The 23746-nt window shown below is 35.4% G+C and overlaps 3 protein-coding genes across 4 annotated transcripts; all 3 read right to left on the bottom strand.

Moving 5' to 3' along the window:
• Positions 1–345: 345 nt before the first annotated feature.
• Positions 346–2848, bottom strand: LOC133851670 (uncharacterized). 2 transcript variants are annotated; one of them, XM_062288200.1, is made up of 5 exons: positions 2305–2848; positions 1793–1877; positions 1609–1651; positions 861–999; positions 346–605 (listed from the first exon to the last, which is right to left on the bottom strand). In XM_062288200.1, exons 1-5 carry the CDS (start codon positions 2479–2481, stop codon positions 495–497), a joined length of 555 nt encoding a protein of 184 aa, XP_062144184.1. In that variant the 5' UTR covers positions 2482–2848; the 3' UTR covers positions 346–494. The 2 variants fall into 2 exon arrangements, with proteins under 2 accessions (XP_062144184.1, XP_062144182.1); XM_062288198.1 differs by having other exon boundaries at positions 1609–1663; positions 2305–2844.
• A 1143-nt stretch (positions 2849–3991) lies between these two features.
• Positions 3992–7987, bottom strand: LOC133851952 (WUSCHEL-related homeobox 13). The gene is made up of 3 exons (XM_062288590.1): positions 7546–7987; positions 5519–6049; positions 3992–4774 (listed from the first exon to the last, which is right to left on the bottom strand). Exons 1-3 carry the CDS (start codon positions 7817–7819, stop codon positions 4695–4697), a joined length of 885 nt encoding a protein of 294 aa, XP_062144574.1. The 5' UTR covers positions 7820–7987; the 3' UTR covers positions 3992–4694.
• Positions 7988–14415: 6428 nt separating this feature from the next.
• Positions 14416–20336, bottom strand: LOC133851787 (uncharacterized). Its single transcript, XM_062288363.1, has 6 exons — positions 20111–20336; positions 19461–19653; positions 18914–18990; positions 16598–18310; positions 16317–16485; positions 14416–15344 (listed from the first exon to the last, which is right to left on the bottom strand). The coding sequence occupies exons 2-6, from the start codon at positions 19540–19542 to the stop codon at positions 14713–14715; spliced, it is 2673 nt and encodes an 890-aa protein (XP_062144347.1). The 5' UTR covers positions 19543–19653; positions 20111–20336; the 3' UTR covers positions 14416–14712.
• Positions 20337–23746: the final 3410 nt, after the last annotated feature.

The following is a 23746-nucleotide window of genomic DNA, read 5'->3' as shown; positions in this document are numbered from 1 at the left end:
ACGGGCTCGTTTAATAATTCTTTTTGTATTTTGCTTTTTAGTAAAAATAAAAAAATTAACAAAAACCTCAAAGCAATGGAACATAACACATAATTATTTTCATATTTATGTCACATCATAACCAAAATAATGAAAAATCCTATAAAAGGTTTTGACAAACAAACCCAAATTTTTCCAACAATTCTCTTCAAAAATTTGTGACATTTTATAAAATAAATCCTCTACATTTCAATTATTGAAATTGTAATACGTTGCCATAACTGATAACTTTTGCACCAGAATCAAATCGTATAAATTTTAAGTAGAAATAAGTTCATTGATCATGATGAAGATGAACGCATCGCATTAGTTGAAACGAGTACAAATGCATCTATTATAATTTATATGCACCCATCCTGACAAGTGGGATATATATATATATATAATTCATCTGTCTAATAAATAGAGTGGTTCCTGCTAATTGAAGTGCACCACAGCTCTTGATTAAAAATCCTTCAACACCATGGGCCATCATCAGTGAGTGTGTCGAGGCTTCCTCCACTTCCGGTGGCAGCACACAAGGCCTTCCAGATGGGGACTAGCATTTTCACCGGCGGACGTAACTCCTGGAAAATGGAAAGGAATGTTAGTATTGGTACCACAGTTTTTATTACAAGTTCGTTACAAACTGAGTGGCAGTCCACATCGTGCTTATCACGTCAAGTATTAAGCAATTAAATCGGTGAAACCCAAAATCTGTAATTTAGTGGCTTTATTTTGAATAGGTGATCAATCGCCTTGTTTGACTTGTTAAGCAGGCATCACATTTATTCCTAAAGAAAAAGTTGTCCATGACACTAAAATAAACAAGATTCATTTACCTTAAAAGCCAACATCAGTTCTGTCTCTCCTCGTACAATGAAAGACAGGCTCCAGTAGCAAGTAACAGGGGTCACACATTCTGATAGTGCAGGTTTCAATATCTTGTCAATGGGTACAAAGCGGCGGATAGTTTTACCACTACATGGGAAAATAACAGAATGAAACAGAAAAAAGATTATATTAGGAAAACCTGGGACTGTATATTTATAACTGGTTGATTATTGCCAGATTTGCATCTAGGACCAAACAAGGTTTGTCATATTTCTGATGAGCTAGAACACTTGACAAAAAATCTTCGGGCCATGAAGAATGGAATGCATAAGCAGACAGAGAATCGGGTTAAAAAGAAAGAGCATAAGGCATAATGGTAAGATTAAAATAAACAGCAAAACTCAAAGATTTTCTCCTTCCTAAATCCAGTGTAGTGTGACACTTACACATTTTAAAGGCAAAAACTCCACCCTTTTCAACATTTTAGCATATTAGGGAGGAACTCTAATCAAATTAGTTCTTCACTCCAAATGTGAACTTTCTAAGATGCTATGAATGTTGTGCATGCAATCCTTGGCTTAAATGTTCCTTCTAAGAGAACTGTAGTAACTTTTGGTATAAAGATACTATAGATGAAGAAACTTATATTTATGTTGGTAGGACACCCTAAAACACAGAGTGGTTTATAGATTCACTCCCAAATGCAGCAAATATCTCTCAATGACCAGAAAAAGGAAAAGCCAGAAATACAATTACCTTACATAGTGAGTTTCAAGTTGAATTCCAAAAGCTGGCATAACTATGACAGACTCTGAGTCATCAAACGCCAATTAGGCAACCAATAACAGCAATTCTAGAAATGAATTACTCATCCAAACAAGATTCTAGAATACACAATACAACTTCAGAGCACAAAAAGGCCCGTTTCTCAGGTTCTCACCTTTCTTAACAGGCTTCTGGAGCATGAGCTTGACAAGGAATGCATCCAAAAGAAAGCTCCAAAAAACAATGATAAATGATTTATCCTGTTATATTTAAGGTCATCAATCATCATGTTAGATACCCATAAGCTTAATAAAGAATTACCGACTCTAACTGATTTTCAATGTCAAATGTAATATCTAACAAGTAATTGAAGCTCCATAAGAATCCATAAAATCTTTACAAGATATGTTTATCATCCACCTACAGGAAATCACTATAATTTCCCAAACATTCTAGCAAAGGCTGAGAGTTCACATGAAAAAGGTTGCTTAAGAAAAGATTCATGAAGAGAACAATATGATATGAACTAGAGTCATGACAAATACCAAACAAAACCAATGAACTCATATTCTTGAACACCAAGGATACGCAATAAAGAACTAATACTCTTGATATAACATGTTGGGAAGAACCAGTTATATTATTTCAACTACCAAGAAGAAGATAAAAGAAAAAACAAGAGCATACCTTGACGAGGAAAAGATGGAACCCATTTGCTAAAATAAGAAGAGCCGACAAGTATACAAGGAAACCCTTTGCGCCGCTCTTCCGAACAACGATGTGATGCACGTCGGCCGCTTCAGAAGGCCACTTAGAGTCATGTATATAAGTATATCTCTTATCACTTATTCTACACTCCGCCATTCTCAATGCATAAACAGGATCTCCATAATTGTTGCTTAGTTTTTTACAATTAAAACCAAAAAATCATATCTTTAATTTCGATTACAAGAAAATAAATAAAACCCAAGAAAATTAATCAACGTTACAGTCGAAGCGCACCGTCTTCATTGGATGCGCAGCTGTTATTGCCTTGCCGCCGAGCAGCTACAGAGTTTATGGCTTTATGCGCCAGCGAAACGCACGGTTCAAACGCCCACACCACAAAGACCGGCACGATTTGTTGGATTAGGGTCCTCCTCGGATGACGGACAAGTTTGGTCAACCCCAATTGGTTTTGGTCCCATTTGACGACAGACCGTTTTGATGAAAACACCAATCACCTTGGAGACGAACGGGACGTAGGTGTACGGGATGAAATGATTAATTATACATGTCTTTAGCTTTCAAAAAAAAAAAAAAAAAAAGTTATTCTTTTTAGTTCTTTAAAAAAAAAAAAACTTCACTTATAACTCATAATCTTTCATTACTTTTGAAATAAGCTACTCAAACTTTAAAAAGTATCAATTTAAGTATTCATTTTTCAAAAAAAAAAATTCAATTTCAACACTCAATTATAATTTTTTGTTAAATCCTTTCAAAATTTCTAAAATACCCCTTCTTTTTAGAAAAAAAAAAATGTAAGGATTTAGGTGTTGGTCAAAATTTAACGGAATTTACAAAAATACTCATACTTAAATCTTTGAAAAAAAAAATTATAATTTTTTTAAAAACAAAACACATGAGTATTTTGATAGAATTTAACAAAAAATTCTAATAGATGATTAAAATTGAAAAAATACCATAAATTAACATTTTTTAAAGTTTGGATACCTTATTTCAAAGGTGATGAAACATCATAGATTATAAGTCATTTTTCTTTTTCTTTTTTTCATTTCCCTTCATGTGTGTTGCAATACTGAAATTACTGAATGCCATCCCAAAAGACAAAAGTTATTCAAGTAGGAGCTCCCTCTCCATCAGGCAAGATTAATTGAAGTATATAAATGGACCACTGGGATCAGTCAAAGCACACTTCCACATGGACCACATACCTTTCTATTATTGTGTTATTATAAGGGAGTAATCCGAAGTGCCAAAAGATAAAATTTTAATCAATAACTTCCGTTTAATGAGGGAGTAAATGTTGTAGTACCTCGAGGTACTACAACATTTTTATTCATTTTTATAAACGACTCATTTTTATATTTTTTTTAGAGCATATATATATGTAAATGTGAGTGGTTAAATTTTATATCGGGTAGTAATAAAGTAATACCTCAAATACCTTATATCAAAGTTATATTTGGAGATATCTCACATAAGCTCAAACGAATTTCTAATAAACCAAAAAAAAAAAAGGAATAACATTAGTGTAGGTAGATACCAATCTGGTTTGGAGTTGGAATTGATGTGGAGGGAAGTTTCATTGTTTCAACATCCTCCTTGTAATAAAGTTAATTACCAGCAAAAGCAATTAATAGTGGGACTTCACTTTAATCATTAATAGTGATGGGTTTATCTTTAACCATTTTCTAAGATTCCTTCAAAGGCAATCAACTCAAAATCAGAGGTTCCATATCAAATTACACAGAATCGTTCACTGCTGCTATTATCACTTTAATCACCCCTCACAACTTTATCATAATTACAGCAATACCCAACACCAGTAATCATCATGATTATCGGCCACTTTGATTGCGCTTAGCTGCTCCCTTTGAAACAACACCCATGTCAAATTCTTCATCCATGGTGCAAAATGTCAAAAAGTGAAATAGGTAAACATCCAAACTGTTTCCTTGCAAACAAAGCTATCATAATGTAAGTCTAAAAGAAACTTAACATCATCATCAATACGCCTTTAAACTGCTCAAGACATATCTAAGCTCACTCTGTTAACAAAAGACAGAAGCAACTCAAAATTAAATCAGTCAAAAGCAAAAACCAGTCCCAAATTATGATGCCATACTGGTATATCTACACTCCAGCTTTCAGTTCATTTGTTTCATTGAAGCTGAACCACAAGTATATGACTCCACTCTACTACGTTAGGAAAGATATATATGGATTCGACGGGATCGATTTGCACTGATTGCTGCTTGCAAGCCCAAAAACGTCAATCTGGGATCTATATGGCTTCTAGTGACAATATAACTTCGTCAAGTATAATAACAATGCTGGACAAAATGAGTGTCAACCTACATGCCAAAGTCTTCTGGGTGATGATAAAGACTATAGCTCCCAGGCACTTCCATCTTTCCAGTCAGATGGTCGTTTCCTGCAAAAATTAATCAGAGAGGTATAACAGGATTGTTGTTGAGATTTCACGGTTGAAAAATTAATGCATATATATATATATATAGACACACACATAAAATGTCTGCTCTATGTGTGTGTGTGTAACTTTTTGTTCATACATGAAAGAACAAGATACTTTTCTATTCCTAGCTAGGATCCATTTGAGAGGAATCAAGTAAATGCGGTGGTAATACTAGTCAAGTGATCCCTGTAACTTGAAAAGCAATTAGAGAAAATCAGCAAAGGGCAACGACTCAGCTAGAATAGGATAATTAGGTTTAAGAGATAAGTGCTACAATGACAAAAGGGAGGTCCGAAAGAATGTTCATTAAGATTATGAGAGAAGACATGATAACCTATGAGCTTAAAAGAAACATGGGCTTTTTCTTTTTAATTAAAAAGCCCATTCCTTATCATATATAGGCATTGTTATGTTGAGTGTAAAAAAATCGTAGATACTAATCAAAATCTCTAAACGAAACACAACAGTTACTGAATAATTAAAAGAGTAGATTTTTAGAAAAGAAATCTATTGAAAAGTTGTAATATTCTTCAACAGGGAGTCAAATCAAAACTTGTAAATTAAGTTGTTGATACTTTCTTAATTGTTAAAAGTACTATATCTATGACATAGTACTGATATATCAGACATCTTAGAGTCCTACCATAAAAAGAAAATGTGTCAGTTAATAGAAAGAAATCCAAAGTTAAAGAACATACGTACTTGGATTTGTTAGCAAACCATCGTAGAAGGAGATCTGCCCTAAACCTCTAGCAGGTTTTAAGCTGCCATCTGTAGGAAACATAGTCTCTTCTTTACTACTCTGTGAATCTAAGAAGTGCAGATCAGAGCTTATCTCAGGGTTCTGGAAGCACAAATCTTCAGCCCTAGGATCTGAGTTCTGTTGGGAGTGAAATTCCTCTGGTTTTGTCTTCTTATCTTTAGGTGAATCAACTTCTGTCTCTACTTCTGATTCAGCAGTGTTCGATGCTGCATTTTGTTGCTTCCGTTTTGATCGAGCACGCCTGTTCTGGAACCAATTATAGACATTTGTTTCTGAAATTTGGCCATGCTGACTCAGTTCAGAGGTTATGTCTTTGATCTTCTGCTTGCTTGGGGTTCCAGTCCCTTGCTCAAATATACGCTCCAGAATCTGAAGCTGCACTGGTGTTGGAGTCCACCGCTGTCTGGAAGTAATTTTGTGGCCAGCAGATGTCATTAAAGGGTCACAGTATATGTTGCCCAGCCTCACTCCTGAGAAAGCGAGAGTCAGAGTTATGTTTTTAAGCAAATATGGTATCTTAAAAGATGTTGTTAACTTAGAAAACTCTCTCCTTTGAAAAATAAAGTGTAGGTGAATAGATTTGAAAGAAAGCAATAAGTTGGTTCCAAATTGGATGCCACTATCCACAGGTATCTAAATCACAGTTAATCCATGGCTCACATCTTAATAACTTGGACATAACGAGTTGCTTTTGCAAATCAACTTAGTTTTAGAAAGAAAAACTCGACAAGATGAACTACAATTGGAATAAACTTAAGGACAACATAGTGCATTAACTGCTGCATGGGGTCAAACTTCCTAGAAATGATGTCCCAAATATATTGAAAAAGCTTGAAACAGCTAAGGTTTACATAAATTAAGATTCTGACAGGCATAATCTTACACACCAAGTACTAATTTAAAACATCTACCATAAGGCCACGTCTTCTATTCCAATCGTCCGTGTCCGCTATCACAAGCAGGCAACGGGACGGATGATAAAATGATTAACTGATATGCATCCATGACTAGAGTGAACTTATTCAACAGGCAATTGCAAAGAAACTAAAATTAAAGTCTGCAAAGGATCCTGATTAATTACCCATATTGACAACAACAAACTGGCCAAATGATGAGAAGAAATTAATTAGGGAATAGTTTGTCTATCAATACAGAGCCTCGTCTAACCATCTAATTACAGATCGACTGCTTTCATACTTAATAGCTCTTTAAGATAAAGCAATAAACTCAGGAAGCATATACCTTGAGCTCTGGTGGTCCAGCCACAATATTGATATAGCAGCTTCATTGTACAGATTAATGAAGCATGGTCAAAACCGAATTTATTAAATTGGTTAAGATATCAAGGAAATTGATCTATTTGGAGCTAAATAAACTTATCCCAAGTGCGAAAAAGGTGGAAAATCGGCAGGACTCCACACATTCCCCTACCCTACTCAATTGTACCAAAAGCATCTATCAAAAAAAAGTCAAAAGTCTTTCATTGAGATGTAAAGCACTAAGTTATCAATTTTCCCCCCAAAGACCGTAGAAATTTTCTGAACATACAAAATCATAGATCAATGGTTAGAGCAAACAAGTATGAGATGAGACCTCGTCAAAACAAAGATTCACAAAAGAGACATACAGAGCAGTAATTACCCATGAAAAAGTTCGCAGTAGAAACTTACTTTTTTTTTTGTTGGTAAAGACGTATATTGGACGTCTGTAAATACTAGAGATCACAAAAGAAAACCAAACGAAAATAAAAAGTAACACTTAATTCCCCATAAAAGCATTAGCACCCAGATGAAATCCTTATCAACAAAACCCCATAAAGAACAAAGTAATGAACCATAAGCCAAAGGTCTTTGTAGCAAATATCATCTCCTCGTTCGATCCCATATAGATGGGTAAGTTGTATTTTACCTATATAAACAAAAAAAGAAAAAAAGAAAAGAAAATACAAACAAATGTAGTATTCAACCTGCGAGATCTTGTTGGGCAGTGAGGTTCTTGTGCATCTCAACGAGTTGCTCGCAGATTGAGGCGTAAACAGCAATCTGCTTGCGAAGAGTCTCCAACTGCTCATCCGTCATAACCTTCACATACAACATCCCACCATTCCCATTAACGTCGATATTACCAACACTCCCATTCTGCTCCTCCCTCTCTTGCTGCTGCTGCTGCTGCTGATGATGATGATGATGACGATCATGTCCTCCTTGTTTCTCCCACTCCATCATGTTAAACTCGGTCATCAAAAGGCTCTCTCTCTCTCTCTCTCTCTCTCTCGCTCGCTCGCTCTGTGAAAAAAGCAGGTCAGTCGTCAGTCAGTAGGGGAAGATAACGAGAAAGCGAAGAAAGAGACAAAACGGGGTAGAGACCAAAAGAGAGGCGTGGAAGAAAAGTGTGCTTCAGTTGTTGGAAGGCGCAGTGCCCTACCCTGCGTATTTTAGCGTCACCATGTGGCCCGTGCGCATTTTACGATTTTCTTTGACGTTTTTATTACTTAGAGTGATCAGCGTACCTACCGACACAAATTTCAAACAGTTCGGGTATTCTATGAATGAATGGAACCTGTCTTTTTGCGGAATGTTTTGTTTGGACTTTGGGCCTTCACGACTCAGGGTTGTTATTCATCTTCTTCGTTTATTATTTTATTTTAAGACTTTCTAAAAAAAAAAAATATATATATATATATATATATTATTCCTCTTTAAAGAAATTAGTTACTATAACTTCATATTAATTAAAGCTTTCTTAATTTATCATTTAATTTCTTTAAAATGTCAGTTCTTTCTTTTTATTTCCCTTATTTGAATTTAGTTTAAGAATGGCACTTTAAAATTTTTATAATATATTAAATTATATCATCTTCAAAAAAATACGATTTTTTTTTTTTATATTATAAACAGTTAATTTGAGAAGAAGGAAATATATTTTGTATTCAGTAAGAAGGAATGCTGAGCTTTTAATGAATGTGGTCATTGAAATGGGGGGAATTCATTTTATTATCTTAATAAATTTTATAAATTTAATGGTATATATACTGTCGCTTAGTGAATATTATTTGTTAATTGCTTCAATTCAACCGTCACGTAAATAGGTTTATCAAATTGAGATGTGCTATTCATTCTTCATGGTCTTTTTCTCAATCTTTTCACTTTTTAAAATTATTATTGGATATGTAGGGTTTATGTGTATTTCACGCACGGCCTCATAAATTCAATGATAATTTTAAAAAGTGGAATAATGAAAAAAGGACTGTGTGAGGAAATGAATCATTTTTCTATCAAATTTTTATAATATGAAATTTTGAAAAAATTTGAACATGGTAATGTTTATGGAAATAAAAGATTATAGAGAAATTTTCTTTTAGAAGTGTTATAAATCATTCATTGGTCATTCTTCCATTATTTCACTCTCGAAAGTCACCATTTGATCCGTGTGGCTATGTGTGGGATATACATAAGCCTTACATATCCGATGATAATTTTAAAAAATAAGAAAATAGAAAAAAGATCGACCATGGAAAGAAATTAATCTTTTAACGAGTTCTTTTATTTTTCACTATTTTAATCTTCTTCTTTTTTGTTTGGATTGCTGATTTCTTCAAATCTTGTGATCCGTATGAAAAATTTTTTTAAAAAAAAAATTATGGTTAAAAAGATGAACCTTAAATCATGAATGATGCTTATAGAAATAAAAGATTCCAAAGCTTTGTAATAATCTTTTTTTTAATAGTTGATTTGTTCAAATATTTTTGGATTGTTTCCGCTCTCTCTCGGTAATTAATTATATGAAGTCTATAAAATTATCATGTATCTTTCAGTATTGAGAAGCAAATTAATTTTTAAAAATATTAAGAGATTTGAGAAAATATATAAAATTCCAACAACATGCAATCATGTTCTATAGTTTAACCTTGTTTGTTTGTTAAAGAAATGGCCAATGAATGAAGGAAATTGAAGAGAGGAATCACTTCACCATCGAGATCAGCCAGAACAATAAAGTTATAACAGCCAAATCAACTACCAACACTTGAATAAGTAATTATGTGTTAAAGTATTGATTAAATAATTAAATTTACATCTTTATATCCGCTTAAGCTTTAAGAAAAAGTTGTGATTTTGAATAGTATCAAAGTAGAAATCTTGAGTTCAAACATTGTCTCTTTCATTTACCTCACATTTCAATTTAATATTCCGCATGTTGGGTCCTATTTACATGTAAAGAGGAGTGTTAAATTATTAATTAAATTATTAAATTTACTTATTCCTACCGTCACCAATCTCTATTATCTATGTAGTATGAAGTTAGATCGGAATGGAACGTGAGTGTTCGGAACTAAGTTGCCCTTCCATTCAAACGCTTCTCCATTATATTTACACTTAAAAAATCGGTTGCTCTAACTATTATGGGACATTTGGATTTGGAAAGTAAGACATTATTAATTTGGATGTGTTTTTTGAGTCATTAAACTCAGATTCAAACACTCAATGTAACATTAACAACTATCTCATAATTCATTAATTCGAATTAAATTTTTATTTTTTTATTACGCTCAAAGTGTTGGCTTAATTATTCCATTATTCCCTAAACAATCTAGGACATTCCCAAATAGAAGAGATGGCTTTTAGAGCAGTCTGGCCCTCTTTTATTACAATTAGGACACCATAATCAAACAGAGCTCCACTGACAACTCGTGTAGTATGTGGTCAGTTGGGTTGGTTGGGTGGGGAATGTGTGTTGAAACGTCAACAAGATCAGTGTCAGTCTGTCAGAGCTAAACCCTCTCTCAATGGCTTTGGATAAAGTGCAAGACTGCAAGTGCCAGTGCCAGTGCTACTGCTGTCTGACACCCGCGGCTTTTCTGTCAGAAGCCAGCAGATGTTTTTCTTTACAACCAATCAGAAACTTAAAATATCCGTTTATTATTTTCGCACCATTTCAAGTCGTACAAATATGGCCATTTGTCAACTGCTGATTGGAAAGTCTCTTCACCGTCATGTACGCGTCAAAGCGTGTCTAAGAGGATTTTTAGTAAAGTCGTCAAAATTTGACTTTTATTATTTTAACTACCTAATTTTTTAAAGTTTTAAATATCAAATTCTTTAAATATTCATTACTTTAAATAAATACTAATTTTTTATTAGTTTTATAAAAATAAAATTAAAAAAATAGAACTTTCCAATAAATTGACAGGAGCAAAAACGAGAGAGAATTGACCGAATTTTTGACGACGGGAGAGGAATCGGCCGAATTATCAACGCTGGGTCCCATATTTTTGATGTCGGGAGCATAATCGGCCGGATTATCAACTATGGGTACCGGATTTTTGAGGTTCAGAGCAAAATCAGCCGGATTGTCATGCTGGGTACCTGATTTTTGACGGCCGGAGTAAAATCGACCAGATTATCAACGCTAGTAACGCTGATGGGAACTAGGTCAATCACGCCGTTGTTCGCCAACGATTTGTCGTACCTCCACTTGAACAACTCGCCACGCCGGTGCTCCGCGCCCAACCGGCCATCCACACGACCTGTCGAATGAAAGGATCCTACTCCGATCGTCACATCTGAGACGATGATGAATAGGAAAGTAAGAGAAAAGAGACGGAATAAAAAATTAGAAAAAAGCAAGAGATGATTAACGAAACCCTCGTCTCATCAGACGACGGTTTCTAACAATCCTCAATTTGACGATGGTGTTGAAAAGCTCGTTGGAGACAAGATTTTGAACAAAATCATTTGATTTTGGTGATTTCGTTTGTTTGACGACTTCACTACGAATGCTCTAATGTGTAAGCCATAAGCAACTTTCCAATAGTTAAAAGAGTGGCCAAAATGTAATATTAATGAGACACGTGACCGTTACCGATAAGTTTGACGTGACAGACCGTTAAATTTTTTAATGAAAATATTAATTGCGTTTATAAAATGCTTATAATAAAGATTTGTGATACTTTTACAAATTGATGTGGCTATTTAATAACAAGGAAAAACAAAAGTATTTAATCCAAAAAAATTTTATTAATAAGAAACAGTAAATTTAATTGATTTTAATATTAATTAAAATTTATTATCGACTCTAATGCCATGTAAAACCACCACTTTATTCCAAAAATTAAAGCATATAAAAATAAGTAAATTTAATCATTCAATTAATACTTTAACATTGTAATAACTTTAATTTATTTGATTTAATTGCTTTGTACAAGAATCACATGACAAACACGTATTAACAGATATAATAAGAATGCATTCAAGGCAAAAATAAACATATGCGTTGGAATTTTATTTTATTTATTTTATTTTTTTTGAACAAAAAGGAAAATTTCTGTATTTATATATAACGTCTTCATCTTACATGCATGTGATCATCCAATCACATGTGTACCATGACATACAATTAAGGCGTAAAATGCGTATTAAGTAAGTGCATTTGGGACATAATCCAAATCTCCAAAGAAAATTGTGACTAATGAACATGGTCTTTGACCAATTCCTGTCCAACCCTTTATTTTAAAAATTAAAAATTAAAAAAATTGATTAGATTAAGATTAATGAGAAAGCGCCATGCTTTGACACGTGTACATGATTTAGAATCTAGTTAGGCTAGAGTTACATGGGTTAGTCTTATTTAATTAATCTATTGAAGTGACAATTAGGAGCAAGACCCGACAAGGCATGTGCTCCTCCACCTTGCCTTCCGGGTGGAGTCAAATATTGAGGGTGACACAACGGTTTACATTTCATTCGAAGCTTAGCCTACGAGATAACAGATATTTCTTAAGATTGCTTGTAATTATAACTCTAATTATTAAAAGAGTTTCCATGGAGTTTATTTATTTAAATATATTTAGGGCAATTCATCAACTTGGTAGGTTACGTGGGCTTTATAAGGACTCTCTTATATTTACAGTCTGAATTGTTATAAATTGCTAAAAATTTACGTGACAATTTTTATTACTATTATCTTATAAATTCACGTGACAGTATCTTAATGACTGGCGTAATAAGTTTCACATGGACTCTTACATCAGTATGTAAGAAAATTGTTTAAAATATATAGTATTTCTAGCAACACTGTTTAAGCCAACAACTTGGGCTAAAAAGTCTAAGGATGCCAATTTGTCCATCATCCAAAGGTGGTTAATAACAGTTTGGTAAAGGTGTTGAATCCAAATTCCAATAGTGCCTCATCCACATGGCCTTCAAGCTATTATGCTAGGGATTTGGACTCCATGTTATTGGACCGAATTTTACTGAAAGGTAGACAGCTGAAGAGAGGAAATTGTGAGTCTCACATTCTAGACGCACCCAAAGGCAAGTAGGCCTTACACTTTTTCCCTCTCTTAGACGGATTATGATCCTCTATAATTAATTGTCCGAATTTGAGATAATTCGAGCATGTGATTGTGAGATACTACTTATAGGACCCACCTGACCGGATAAGTGGTTGAGCAACCCAAATTTTTATTTGGTCAGGTGGGTTTCATAAGTGGTCTTTCATAATCACCTGCCCGAATTCTCTCAAATTCGAACAAATAATTGTAGAAGATCATAATTCCTTCTAGACATCCCAAACATAATGTGAAATTTGGACAACTTAATAACATTGGAATATTCTTAGACCACTTTACTGTAAAAAAGAAAGAGAAATGATAATCCTTTGTCTTGTTCTTTTGCATACCATATAGGCCGAAAGGTCAGGTTGAGTAATTAAATGCATTTCTATTTTGGTTGAATAAATTTCATTACTAGAGAGAGAGAGAGAGAGAAATAATAATAAAAAACCAATGGAGACCCATCTACCAGATTTTAATACTTATTTTCTGGTTTAAATAGTTGTTTCTGCCGGTAGAATGTTGTGCTCCGATTAATAGGTTCAAACTGGCCAGAGAATTTAGTGAGTTCTCTCTCTCTCTCTCTCTCTCGCTCTCTGAGGGAGTCTAACTTCAACGGTACAGGACAATTCTGGTGTACCTAACAATGCCACAAAGTTCTGATGTCAATGTCAGGAAAAAGAAGTAAAGAAAGAGAGGTATTGCCTATTGGTTGATCCTTATCTCCCTGCTTCTAATGTCTATACCAAGATTCCTAAGTGGTCGGCCTTTTTGTTTTTTTTTAACGATTTCTCGTGGTTTCCATAATATCTCTATACTTAGTGGAAGATCTTTTGGAGGTCTTGTTTTGAATATGTCTGGTCTCACACTTTTGAGTCTCGTAATAACTTTTCACATTTCTCTTCTTTATTTAGTGGCCATAGTCTTATAACTCATCATTTTATCTTTTTAGATTTCAATCTAGATGAAATCCCTCCCCATCCGCACCCCACTGAAATCCCCCCCCCTCCCCCCACCCCAATTCGAAGTATCAGGCCCAAAGCTCTTTTTAGGGGCCTTGCTCATGTAGCCCAAAGGCTAAATATACCACCCATTACAAAAAAGACAGGTCCTCCGGCTTACTGCCATGTGGCAACTCGTGTTTGCGTGTCGGGTTCAGATCATATCAAGACATGGGTACAAGATTATATAAGTCAACTATAACCTGATTCGTTTAATTAATCAGATCAAACCTTTAAACTCTAACCTGCTAATTTTATGTTAGATTTATATCGAATTTGAGAATCGTGTCAAAATTTACTGTCCTAACCAAGTTTTATGCTTCACAAGCTTACTTGGATTAAGCTCAAGCATGGGCATCTCATGTTTGATTGATTACAGCTGCTGCTGACACCAGCAAGCAACTTGGCTTTTCTGCCAAGTATATTTGTTATGTTGGGAGATAGAATGTTGACATTCACTTGTAAAAAACAATACTGGAAAAATAACATCCAACAAATTCCAATATAAACGATAAAATCAAAATTCTTTCATTCCAAAAATAAGCTACTAACACATGCACAAGTCATGTACATTACGTATTGACTCAACCCAATTCCTACATCATGAACACGGACAAAGAACATATATACATGCACATTAAATCTTCCACTGTAAGTTTAACACCTAACTGTATCAAGCAAACATGGTGACCTTTGGCTTTGATATCCATGTAAGCATGCGCGCACGTACTGCAATTCCAAATTTACACCGCCAATCCCATTAAAAAACCTGTGCCTGTGGAATGAGACATGACCCACATGACTATAGTTTCATGTCCTTCACAATTTCCTCAACCAAATCTCCAATTATCAGACATTCCATCTCTCTTCCCAAAATATTAATCTCATCATCTATCAGTACAGACCAAGGGGTTGATCCCAGATCCCGGGCCTCCATACTTTCAAGTGAGTAATGAGATTTGTCCGTTGAAGGGTGTAAATACACACGGATAATCTCGCACACACGATTCAATAACCTCGTTCCACGTAAAGTCGGCAGCATAGAGAAATGAATCATTTTTCTTTTGAATGTAGACATGATCGAAAGTGGTCCAAGAATAGTTGAAAGTGTTTGATTTAACAAATCAAGTAGCAGCTTGTGATCTACCTTCTCAATGTCATCCTTTATCATACTTTCATCCTCCTTGGCCAGTTTTCTATAAGATTCTTCCACTTCTTCAAACACGGAGTTACTGATAGGCTTTGCAAATGTGTCCCATCTGAAAAAAGATGTATCAGATGATCCATCATACAAGCCTGAAGAAACAAGAAGATCTCTTATGTAAGCTTCTGTTGGGTCCTCCAGCTCAACCATTCCAGGCTCATCAGACTCTTGTTCGATTGTTGTGTCCTCGGGCCCATGAGATTTAAGTTGATTTAGTTGCTTCCGCAGCTCTGTAAAATTGAAAAATAGAAAACACCACGAGAGAATTATTTCACATGGTTGGTTCTATTCCAGAAAAAAACATGTAAGTCTCTTCTAGGTTTGCTGAGGTTAAGAAAAAAAAATAGTCAAATCAGTTTTGGTTGAAAATTAATTGTTTATAATTGAATGGAGTGCATGATAATCGGCATCAGTCCAGGGACCAATGCCCATGAATCCATAAATTACACACACACACCCTACATCCAGACATTAGACATTAGGTAAGCATATTAATCTTCATATTACTTGATCACTCTACTGCTCTTTTCATGTTGTTTCAGAAATAAAAATGCAGATAAGCCAAATTGGAAGGTCAGATATGGAGTAAATCAGTAAACAATTCAAACTAGCTCAGTCACAAAATTATACCAAAATTAAGAAGTAGCTTAATATAGTTTGTTACTGCAACAAAGTCCAAACCCAATTTGTTGCAAGTAAGGGCAAGATATTTCCAGTCTTTCGGATATCTAAATCAAAACTGAAGATTATTCCCTCTCCCAATGATTTAACCCGGGCTTCCTGAAATCCTTGGTTAGAACTATAACATGTAGAATACCGAGTCTTTTGTTTCAATTAGAAGAACAACCTCCTTTTAGAGATAAAACAATACTTTCAAAGGAACTGGACCCTGGTAGCAGGATCAATGTCTGAGTTTTATCATATGGTTGCTGGGCACAAATTATGCAGCCTTAAAGCACGTAACCTAAAGAGACTCTCTTTTGTCTACTGAAGCATATAGCAAACAGAAGTTCATCTGTAGATTTGCAAGGAGGCGGAAAAGCCATAATGGAAATATGCCTGTGGTCGTGACTCAAATAAAGTCAATCATGAAATGAGAGACAGAAAGACAAGTTAGCTACACTCTACACTCATATATACAGCACATTTAGAACACATGAAGGATTTTATGTGTTGAAGCTAGAAATCAATTGTTTCCATACCATTCAGATTGAAGCTGATCTCTCTAAAAACCTGTGGCACACCATTATCTTCTCCTGGAGTTACATCCGGTGTTGACATAGGGCTGATGTGATCAGCTTGCCTCCAGGAATCTTCTTGAGTACTGCTGCACACAGATGCAGGACTAGGAGGCACCTCAGTGGAGTTCTCCTAAGACCACACAATGAAAGATGTGCTAATTTGAGAACAAGAGATGGAAAATAATTGAACCCATACTAATCCTTATATATAAAAGAATTAAAGAAACATAGTATATTCTTACATGCCTCTCGCCAAGGTTCATGAGAATTGTTGGTCCACTCATGATATCTCTCATAAAATCGTGTTCACTGCTATGTGATTCCACCATTGATTGCATCTTTTTACCAAACAACCTCCCTCTAAAAGCCAAACTATATCTGAAATTGGAAACTTTTTCTTTAAAATTAAACTTTTCTTTCTTCTGTTTCTTTACATCCAGTGTCACATCATCAATGGCTTCATGCTTTCTCCGGATGTGGGCACCAGTTACAATGTGACGATCTTCAAGAAGAAGCTTCCCAAATGATGTTCCTGATACTGGGGCTGACAAAGACCTAAGAAGATTTCTTGGGGATAACTCTCTCTGGAGCACTCCATCATCTGACCCATGCCTGAAAGATCTGGTTTGAATTTCTTGTTCATCTTTCACAATTTCCCGGCAAATCACCTCATTTCTGGCCTTCAACGTATCTCTAACTTGTTTTAGTTTGGCCTCTTCATTATCTAACGCGTATGATGAAGAGGCCACCATAGGAATGTCAAGCTGTGTTTCTTGCTTGAGAACATTCCTTAGTCTCTCTGACAAGAATTTCCTGGTGTCTCGGCTGATGAAATCTGGGGAAGCTGGTCCATTGGACTGAATGTCACTTCTATATGACCTTGTTGATTCTGATCGTATCAAATTCCTTCCAAGGTCCCTAGTTACACTTTCTCGGACTTGTTTTGCTATATGCCTAGCAATTTTTTTAGGATCTGATGGCTTTTCGCTGAAAGGGGTCTCAATTCCACTTCCTCGGCCGACAGAACCCCTCTTAACAGTTTTCCCTTGCATTTCACATTTCAACCGCTCCTTCACCTCCTCAAGAAAATCCTCTATACTACCTCTCTCCTCTAAAGTGCCCGAGGAACTCGGCCAAGACTCTTCGGGGTTAGAAATTCTATCAGGACCAGGCTTCAAAATCACTATCTTTGTGGGAGCTGAAGATTTATCCAGCTTCTGACTCGAACTCATCAGGGAGGACTGCTCAAAGTCTCTACTCATGGTCCTGCTTCTCAATGGAAAAGATTCCTTCTGCTCAGAAGGGAAAAAATCCAATATGTCTCCATGTAGCTGTAAGCTGCCCCTTTCATGTGACATTTCCTTTAACGTATGACTCTTAGGTTCTACTGGCTTCTCACTTACTCTTCTCCCAGAAGTTGCATAAATTGCCATCTTTTCCTTGTTGAGGTCTTCTTGAGCAAGTAGTCCAGGGATGCTGTCAAGTTCAATAACCCTAGAACATTCCTTAAACCTGGCTGCTTGCCATGCTTCAAATTCTTTCTTGAACTTCTGTAGTTCCTCCTCTTGAGGATGTTCTCGACGCCTCAGTTTTCCTAACTTCTGATCTCTGCTCCATCTATCAGCACTTTTGTCTTTATCACGGTAAGATGAATTGAGTTCCATCAGCGTGGAAGAATTTGAGTCAGAAGAGACATGACCAACTGAGCTCTTTCCACCCATTTCCTTCTTTGAGAACTTTACTCCCACTTTTTCATTCTTTTTGTTGATTGGTTGAGCTACAGATTTTGTATCTGATGGCAACGTGTCCACTCCCATCAGCCGAGCAACAATGCTTGGAGCATTTTGTCTGTTGTTTGATTGTTTGGATACTTCATCCTTTATCAATTTCTTCATTGAAGCCTCAATTGGATAACAGTTCCTTTCAGACCAGTGTTCTTCCACTTGATGAGAGTACTGATAATTAATAGCAAGTACACTTAGCAACAGATTACTACAAGATATATGTGAAGCACTTATTATATAAAAACAGTAGGCAATAATTAGAAACTTTTTTTTTTTTGAATTAAAATTCTTTGAATAAGTTTCTAATTATAGGCAATAATTAGAAACTTATTCAAGGAATTTTAATTGACCTAAACAGTTAAAACCTAGCTAAGTCTCAAAAGACTGAAAAATAAATAATGATGACTGTAGATTATGGAACTCCTGATTTCACAATGCGTATCTTAGGTTCACCTCTCATAAGAGCATATCCTTCATAAAGTTTATAAAAAAATTCACCATATTTTCCCTGAAGTGAGATTAAAATAGAAAAACATTTTGAAAAAGCTAACACAAAGTACCCAACCAGAACTCTTGTACCCCAGTACTGAGGAAAGCTTCATGCCTATAAATCTGATGTCCCATAAATAGTTGCTCCCAACTCCCAAAGACTTCACAAGACCATTAGTACACACTTGTGAAAACCACAAACCCACTCCTGCAAGAGTGCGGTCTCCACATAATACAACCTCCTTCTCAAATTAAAGCTATAACAAGGCATGAGATGAAAGTTACCGGCACATCTTGTACAGTATAATAGCTTTCAGAAGATTCTACTTGCAGCTCCAGTCTATTCTGAGGAGCTCCAAGGCCTGCAAATTAATGAAAATAACAGTTACTTTCTAAGCTGGGTAAGAGAGTATGATCAGCAATAAACAGAGCAAGTCATTGTGTCATCCATCTTCTGGACGGACAATAGTACTATTTCTTAATGCTGGTATGATGTGAAAGTACAACATCCATCAGGACTAGATTTCCAGAATCTCCAGCAGAACGCCTTATTGACAAAAGACTCGGAGATTTTGTTGATATAAATCAGGTGAGTTTCTTTTCTCATCAATGCAAGGCACACCCCAAGAAATTGATACCCTGAACTTTCTAATCTTAACTGCTCAGCCAACCAATTTTGTATATCACATCACCATACAATCAAACCATTAGCTCCAAAACCATTGAGCTGTTTATATGTTTTACTGTAGATTTTCTCGATTATGGAATTAAAACATAGTGAACAATAATTTAAGAGAATGACTCAGTAAAAGAAACGGTTCAAGATACTTACCGCCAACATTTCTCTTCTGGGTACGAACTTTCCTGGCCATGTTCCCCTGATGGAAGTCAAAAAAGTGCAAGAGGCCTCCCATGCAGCCAGTGGGCTACCACAATGCAGTCATCCCCTTCCTACTGAGTTACTGCTTCAACTTATGTATTTCCCCATGAAAACCAAAAGTTACTGTTTGTATTCACCTTATACCCTGCAACAGCATAAATCACCCAGATATCTTTGAGATTGCATTTGGGTTTCAATATTAAATTCGAAGGGCTTGAATTATGCAAGGAAAATATACATGTGTGTGTGTGTGTGTGTGTGTGGTGTTCGTGAAGTTTATGGACAAATTGAAGCCCCATTTTACATGTGAATTTGAAATGATAAGAAGGAGAAATCTAGGAGCTGAATTCATACAAATCTCATACGAGCAACAAAAATCAAACTAGGCCCAATAACAATTTTGAATCTTGGAAAATATAACAACATCCAGTCAACTAAGCCTACCACAATTGCTTGACTTCGTTTAAGACAATTTCACTTTGTCCAAATCGTTCAAGCAAAACCCAAAACAATGTACAAAGCTATAAGATTTTGTTCCCCCGCTTCCTACACTTTCTCAGCGACCGAACATGTCAATACAGAAAAGCACATCGAGAACTTACCGTTGAGAGAAGAAAAAAAGGAAGAGCCCAGAAAATGGAATCGCATCGGCAACAGAATTGGAACTTTCGGTTCCAAGATTCAAAAATCAATGAGGTTGTGATGAGTGGCGATGAACAGAGAGAGGGTGACGTTTGAAAAAAGTGTGAATTCAAAGCTGGGATTTTGTAAACAGTTGGAGACCCCAAAGAGAATGAAGAAAGAAAAAAAATAATACTGGTAGTTATTACTAAAATAATATAATGATGCAGACAGGGAAAGAGAAAAGCTACATGCTTTTTAGTTTACGAGTAGAAGGGACTAGGGAGGTTCGTTGCTGGACTTGGACTAGGCCACCGGGAAGCGAAGCTTCCATCTCCCCTCTTTTTTCTTTTTTCTTTTTTCTTTTTTTACCTCCCTTTAATTTTTAATTTTTATTTTTTTTATTAGATTACATTTTTCAATATAATTCCATTAAAAATCATTTTTGCCTACTATATTCATTTAAATAAATTATTTTAGGACTGAACATATAATAATAATTAAAATTTTAAGAATTCTTAAAATGATTTAAAAAGTAATGGATATATATATAAAAAAAAAAAATGAATAGACGGAAAAGTTGTAAAACTGACCAGGGTGAAAATAATAATTCAAAGAAAGATGGGAGAACGTGTGATTAAGAATTGTTAGTAGTGGTTACTGGTTAGGCATTAAAAAGGGCGTCAAAGAGGAGAATTGTACCTCCGTCTTGAATAATTTGGACAAATAATGACAACCCACGTACGGTACAGCCACATAATAATTAAGAATGCTACAATTAATATTGGTTCTGATTTCCATTTAGAGTATTAAGGTTAAAATAAATAATTTTAGTGGATGTGATAATATTCATTAACTTTTAATTTACATTTTTTTTTTTAAAAAAAAAATGCCTTTAATTTAAAAGTTAAATTAATGAGATGGGGCAGGGTGGGACATTGGATTTAGCCTAATTTTTTTGTTTTGTTAAATCAACGGATAAAATCAAAGAACACTGTCGCTTCAAGGCTTTCAGCAGAATGGGCTTTGCATTATTTAACGTAGGATTTGATTGATTTGTTGTGGCACGTACGCGAACAGCTCACAGACAGTTTGATGTTGCTCACGACAGCTCCATTTGGCGCCACCAGTAAGGAATTTGCTTTTATATTTTTTATTTTCTTTTCCTAGATTTGGTCCTTCCACAGCATGCCTGCCTCGTGGGCGCCACGCTCCCTGCTGGCTCATTGACGTGGCTTATGCTTCATACCCACGCTCGCAGGATGCGCCTGGGACGTTCCATTAGAGTATAAAACGTGTCATTTCTCTATATATAATCATAGAGCCGCTTTGCTTTTTTTTTTTTATTTTTTTTATTTTTTAAAAGAAAAAAAAGTCATAGAGCCGCTTCTTTGACTTTTCTTCGGCTTTTTGCCCATTGGATCATTAGCCTCTTCGCCGCGGATTGTGGTCCTGCATTTACAAGATCCAAATCGTTGCGGATGTGTCCCTAAAATGAATGATTTGGATTTAATCACATTTAAATGAAAAAAAGAACCAAAAAATAAATAAGACCGACTCATGTTTTGTGTTTGGAAAGTAAGTAAAACTCATTTGTAGTTCACGTGTTGAACTAGATATACAAGTTATATTTATTATCAATCTAGCCGCTCAATTAATTAATCAGTCATCATTGTCTTAGTACGTAGTAAGATGCAATGATTATGGAGTGCATGTTGTGGCATTGTGTGTTGAAAGTATGGTTTCTTTTAAGCAAGTGTTAGGGGGAAAAGAAAGGAGTCGGCTAGTCCTGCTATGCATATACATTTTAATTGTATGTGTTCTGTGTAGCAAGCATGGGAGACACACATCAAGCATGGAGCCATGGATTAAGAGAAGCAAAAGAAGCATCTTTAAATACTAAAATAGACAAGGCGTTGCCACAACCTTTTTGGATGTCGGCTGCTTGTCCTATCCCCGTTGAATTGTCATGCATGGACTCTAATTTAGTGATTGAGATGTCTAGCAAATTTATGTCCAAATTGTCAATAAATTGGTAGGAAGAGGGTTTATATAGAACTCTTTGAACAAGTGGCTCAAATTTTTTTTTGAACATAAAGAGTAATACAAGAGTATAAGTATAGTGGTTAGTTGGTAGAACATCGTGATGCCAACGACTTGTTCGGTGTAATTAAGTTTATGTTGCCTGGGGACATTAGCTTGTGGGGGTACAGGTGCAACGTCTTTGTGGTACCCTACATGGTATTTTTTATGTTTTCCATATCTATCCGTATAGTAGGATTTTGTTATAAATATGTTATGCTGTAACCCTAAATTATTATTGAATATAGCCGCATGCACTTCTGTGGACATAGGCACATTGTCGAACCACGTAAATTTGTATCTTTATTTTCTTCTGCTCTCTCTCTTTTCATTTCATATTATTTATCATTATTGTACATGGTAACAATAAAAACTCACTTATTTGGACGGGTGGCTAACAATTTTATATGCGTTATCTCACAATTGTTGTCAAATTGCTGAAAAAATAGTTTATATAAAATTCACTTATTTTGTTGTATCTAACAGTATACATGGTGTTATGCCATTTAAACATATAAATGGCATGATAACATTTGCACAATTGATCATAAAATGGGTTCTCTTATCATAATCGATCAATGTAAGACATAATTAGACAAGTGAATTAAGTAGAAATATTTTAACATTAAAGAGGGAATGCCGAAAGAAAGAGGTGAGATGTTTTTTTTAAAAGCGTGGTTCCCTATAAAAGGGAAAAGGGAGGAACCCCATCTCATACAACTCATGAAGATGATGTCCTTTATAGGGGGCTTAGGTTGTAAAGTGACCCTCTACTAATGAGGCCAAGAGGGCATGAGCCTTTCGTCATGTGCATCAAAGCCTTGTGCAAGTGATCGAGATGAATACGTGAGTGCATTATAGCTACTAAAGCTTTTGTTGGGTTAATTGGGACCCCAAACAAACCGGGACCAATGTCTAGGGAAAGCTTTTTCACTCGACAAACGTGGCTCTATCAAAACTCGACAAGTCTTTGTTGGAAAAGTTAGCCCTCTATTATTTTGGGGCCACATTTAGGCAGTGTTTGGACTTGGATTTCATACCAATCGTTATTAATAATTTGTGTAGGCCCCGACTGGGCCTGTCAATTGATGGTTCACATTTGGGCTTACATAATGGGCCGCTTCTACTCACATAAAAAGCCCATTGGGCCTGGATTTGATGGAATGCCTTCACCATTTGTAGAGGCCTAAAAGTTGGGCCTACTATATCTATTAATTTTGGTTCCAATGCTAACAATGTTTCCCGAGTAATGCTACACATCATCCCCTTGTCTTCTTTTTGTCCCCCCAAAATTGATGTGGCTCTTAAAATCACCATTGGATCAAAACCCAAGAGTGATATATCAAAAATTCAATAGTGATTTTAAGAGCCACATCAATTTTGGGGGGACAAAAGGAGGACAAAGGGATGATGTGTAACATTACTCATGTTTCCCACCACATATCATAATCATTCATTCATTGAAGATACACAAAATATAAGAGGCAAATGTTCATTTGCATTTGATCAAGGACAAAGCTTCCCTCTAACATTGA

This window comes from Alnus glutinosa, chromosome 12 (assembly GCF_958979055.1).
Source record: "Alnus glutinosa chromosome 12, dhAlnGlut1.1, whole genome shotgun sequence".
Taxonomy (NCBI): domain Eukaryota; kingdom Viridiplantae; phylum Streptophyta; class Magnoliopsida; order Fagales; family Betulaceae; genus Alnus; species Alnus glutinosa.
The sequence above is the reverse complement of the archived record's forward strand: the minus strand, read 5'-3'. Positions and strand labels throughout refer to the sequence as shown.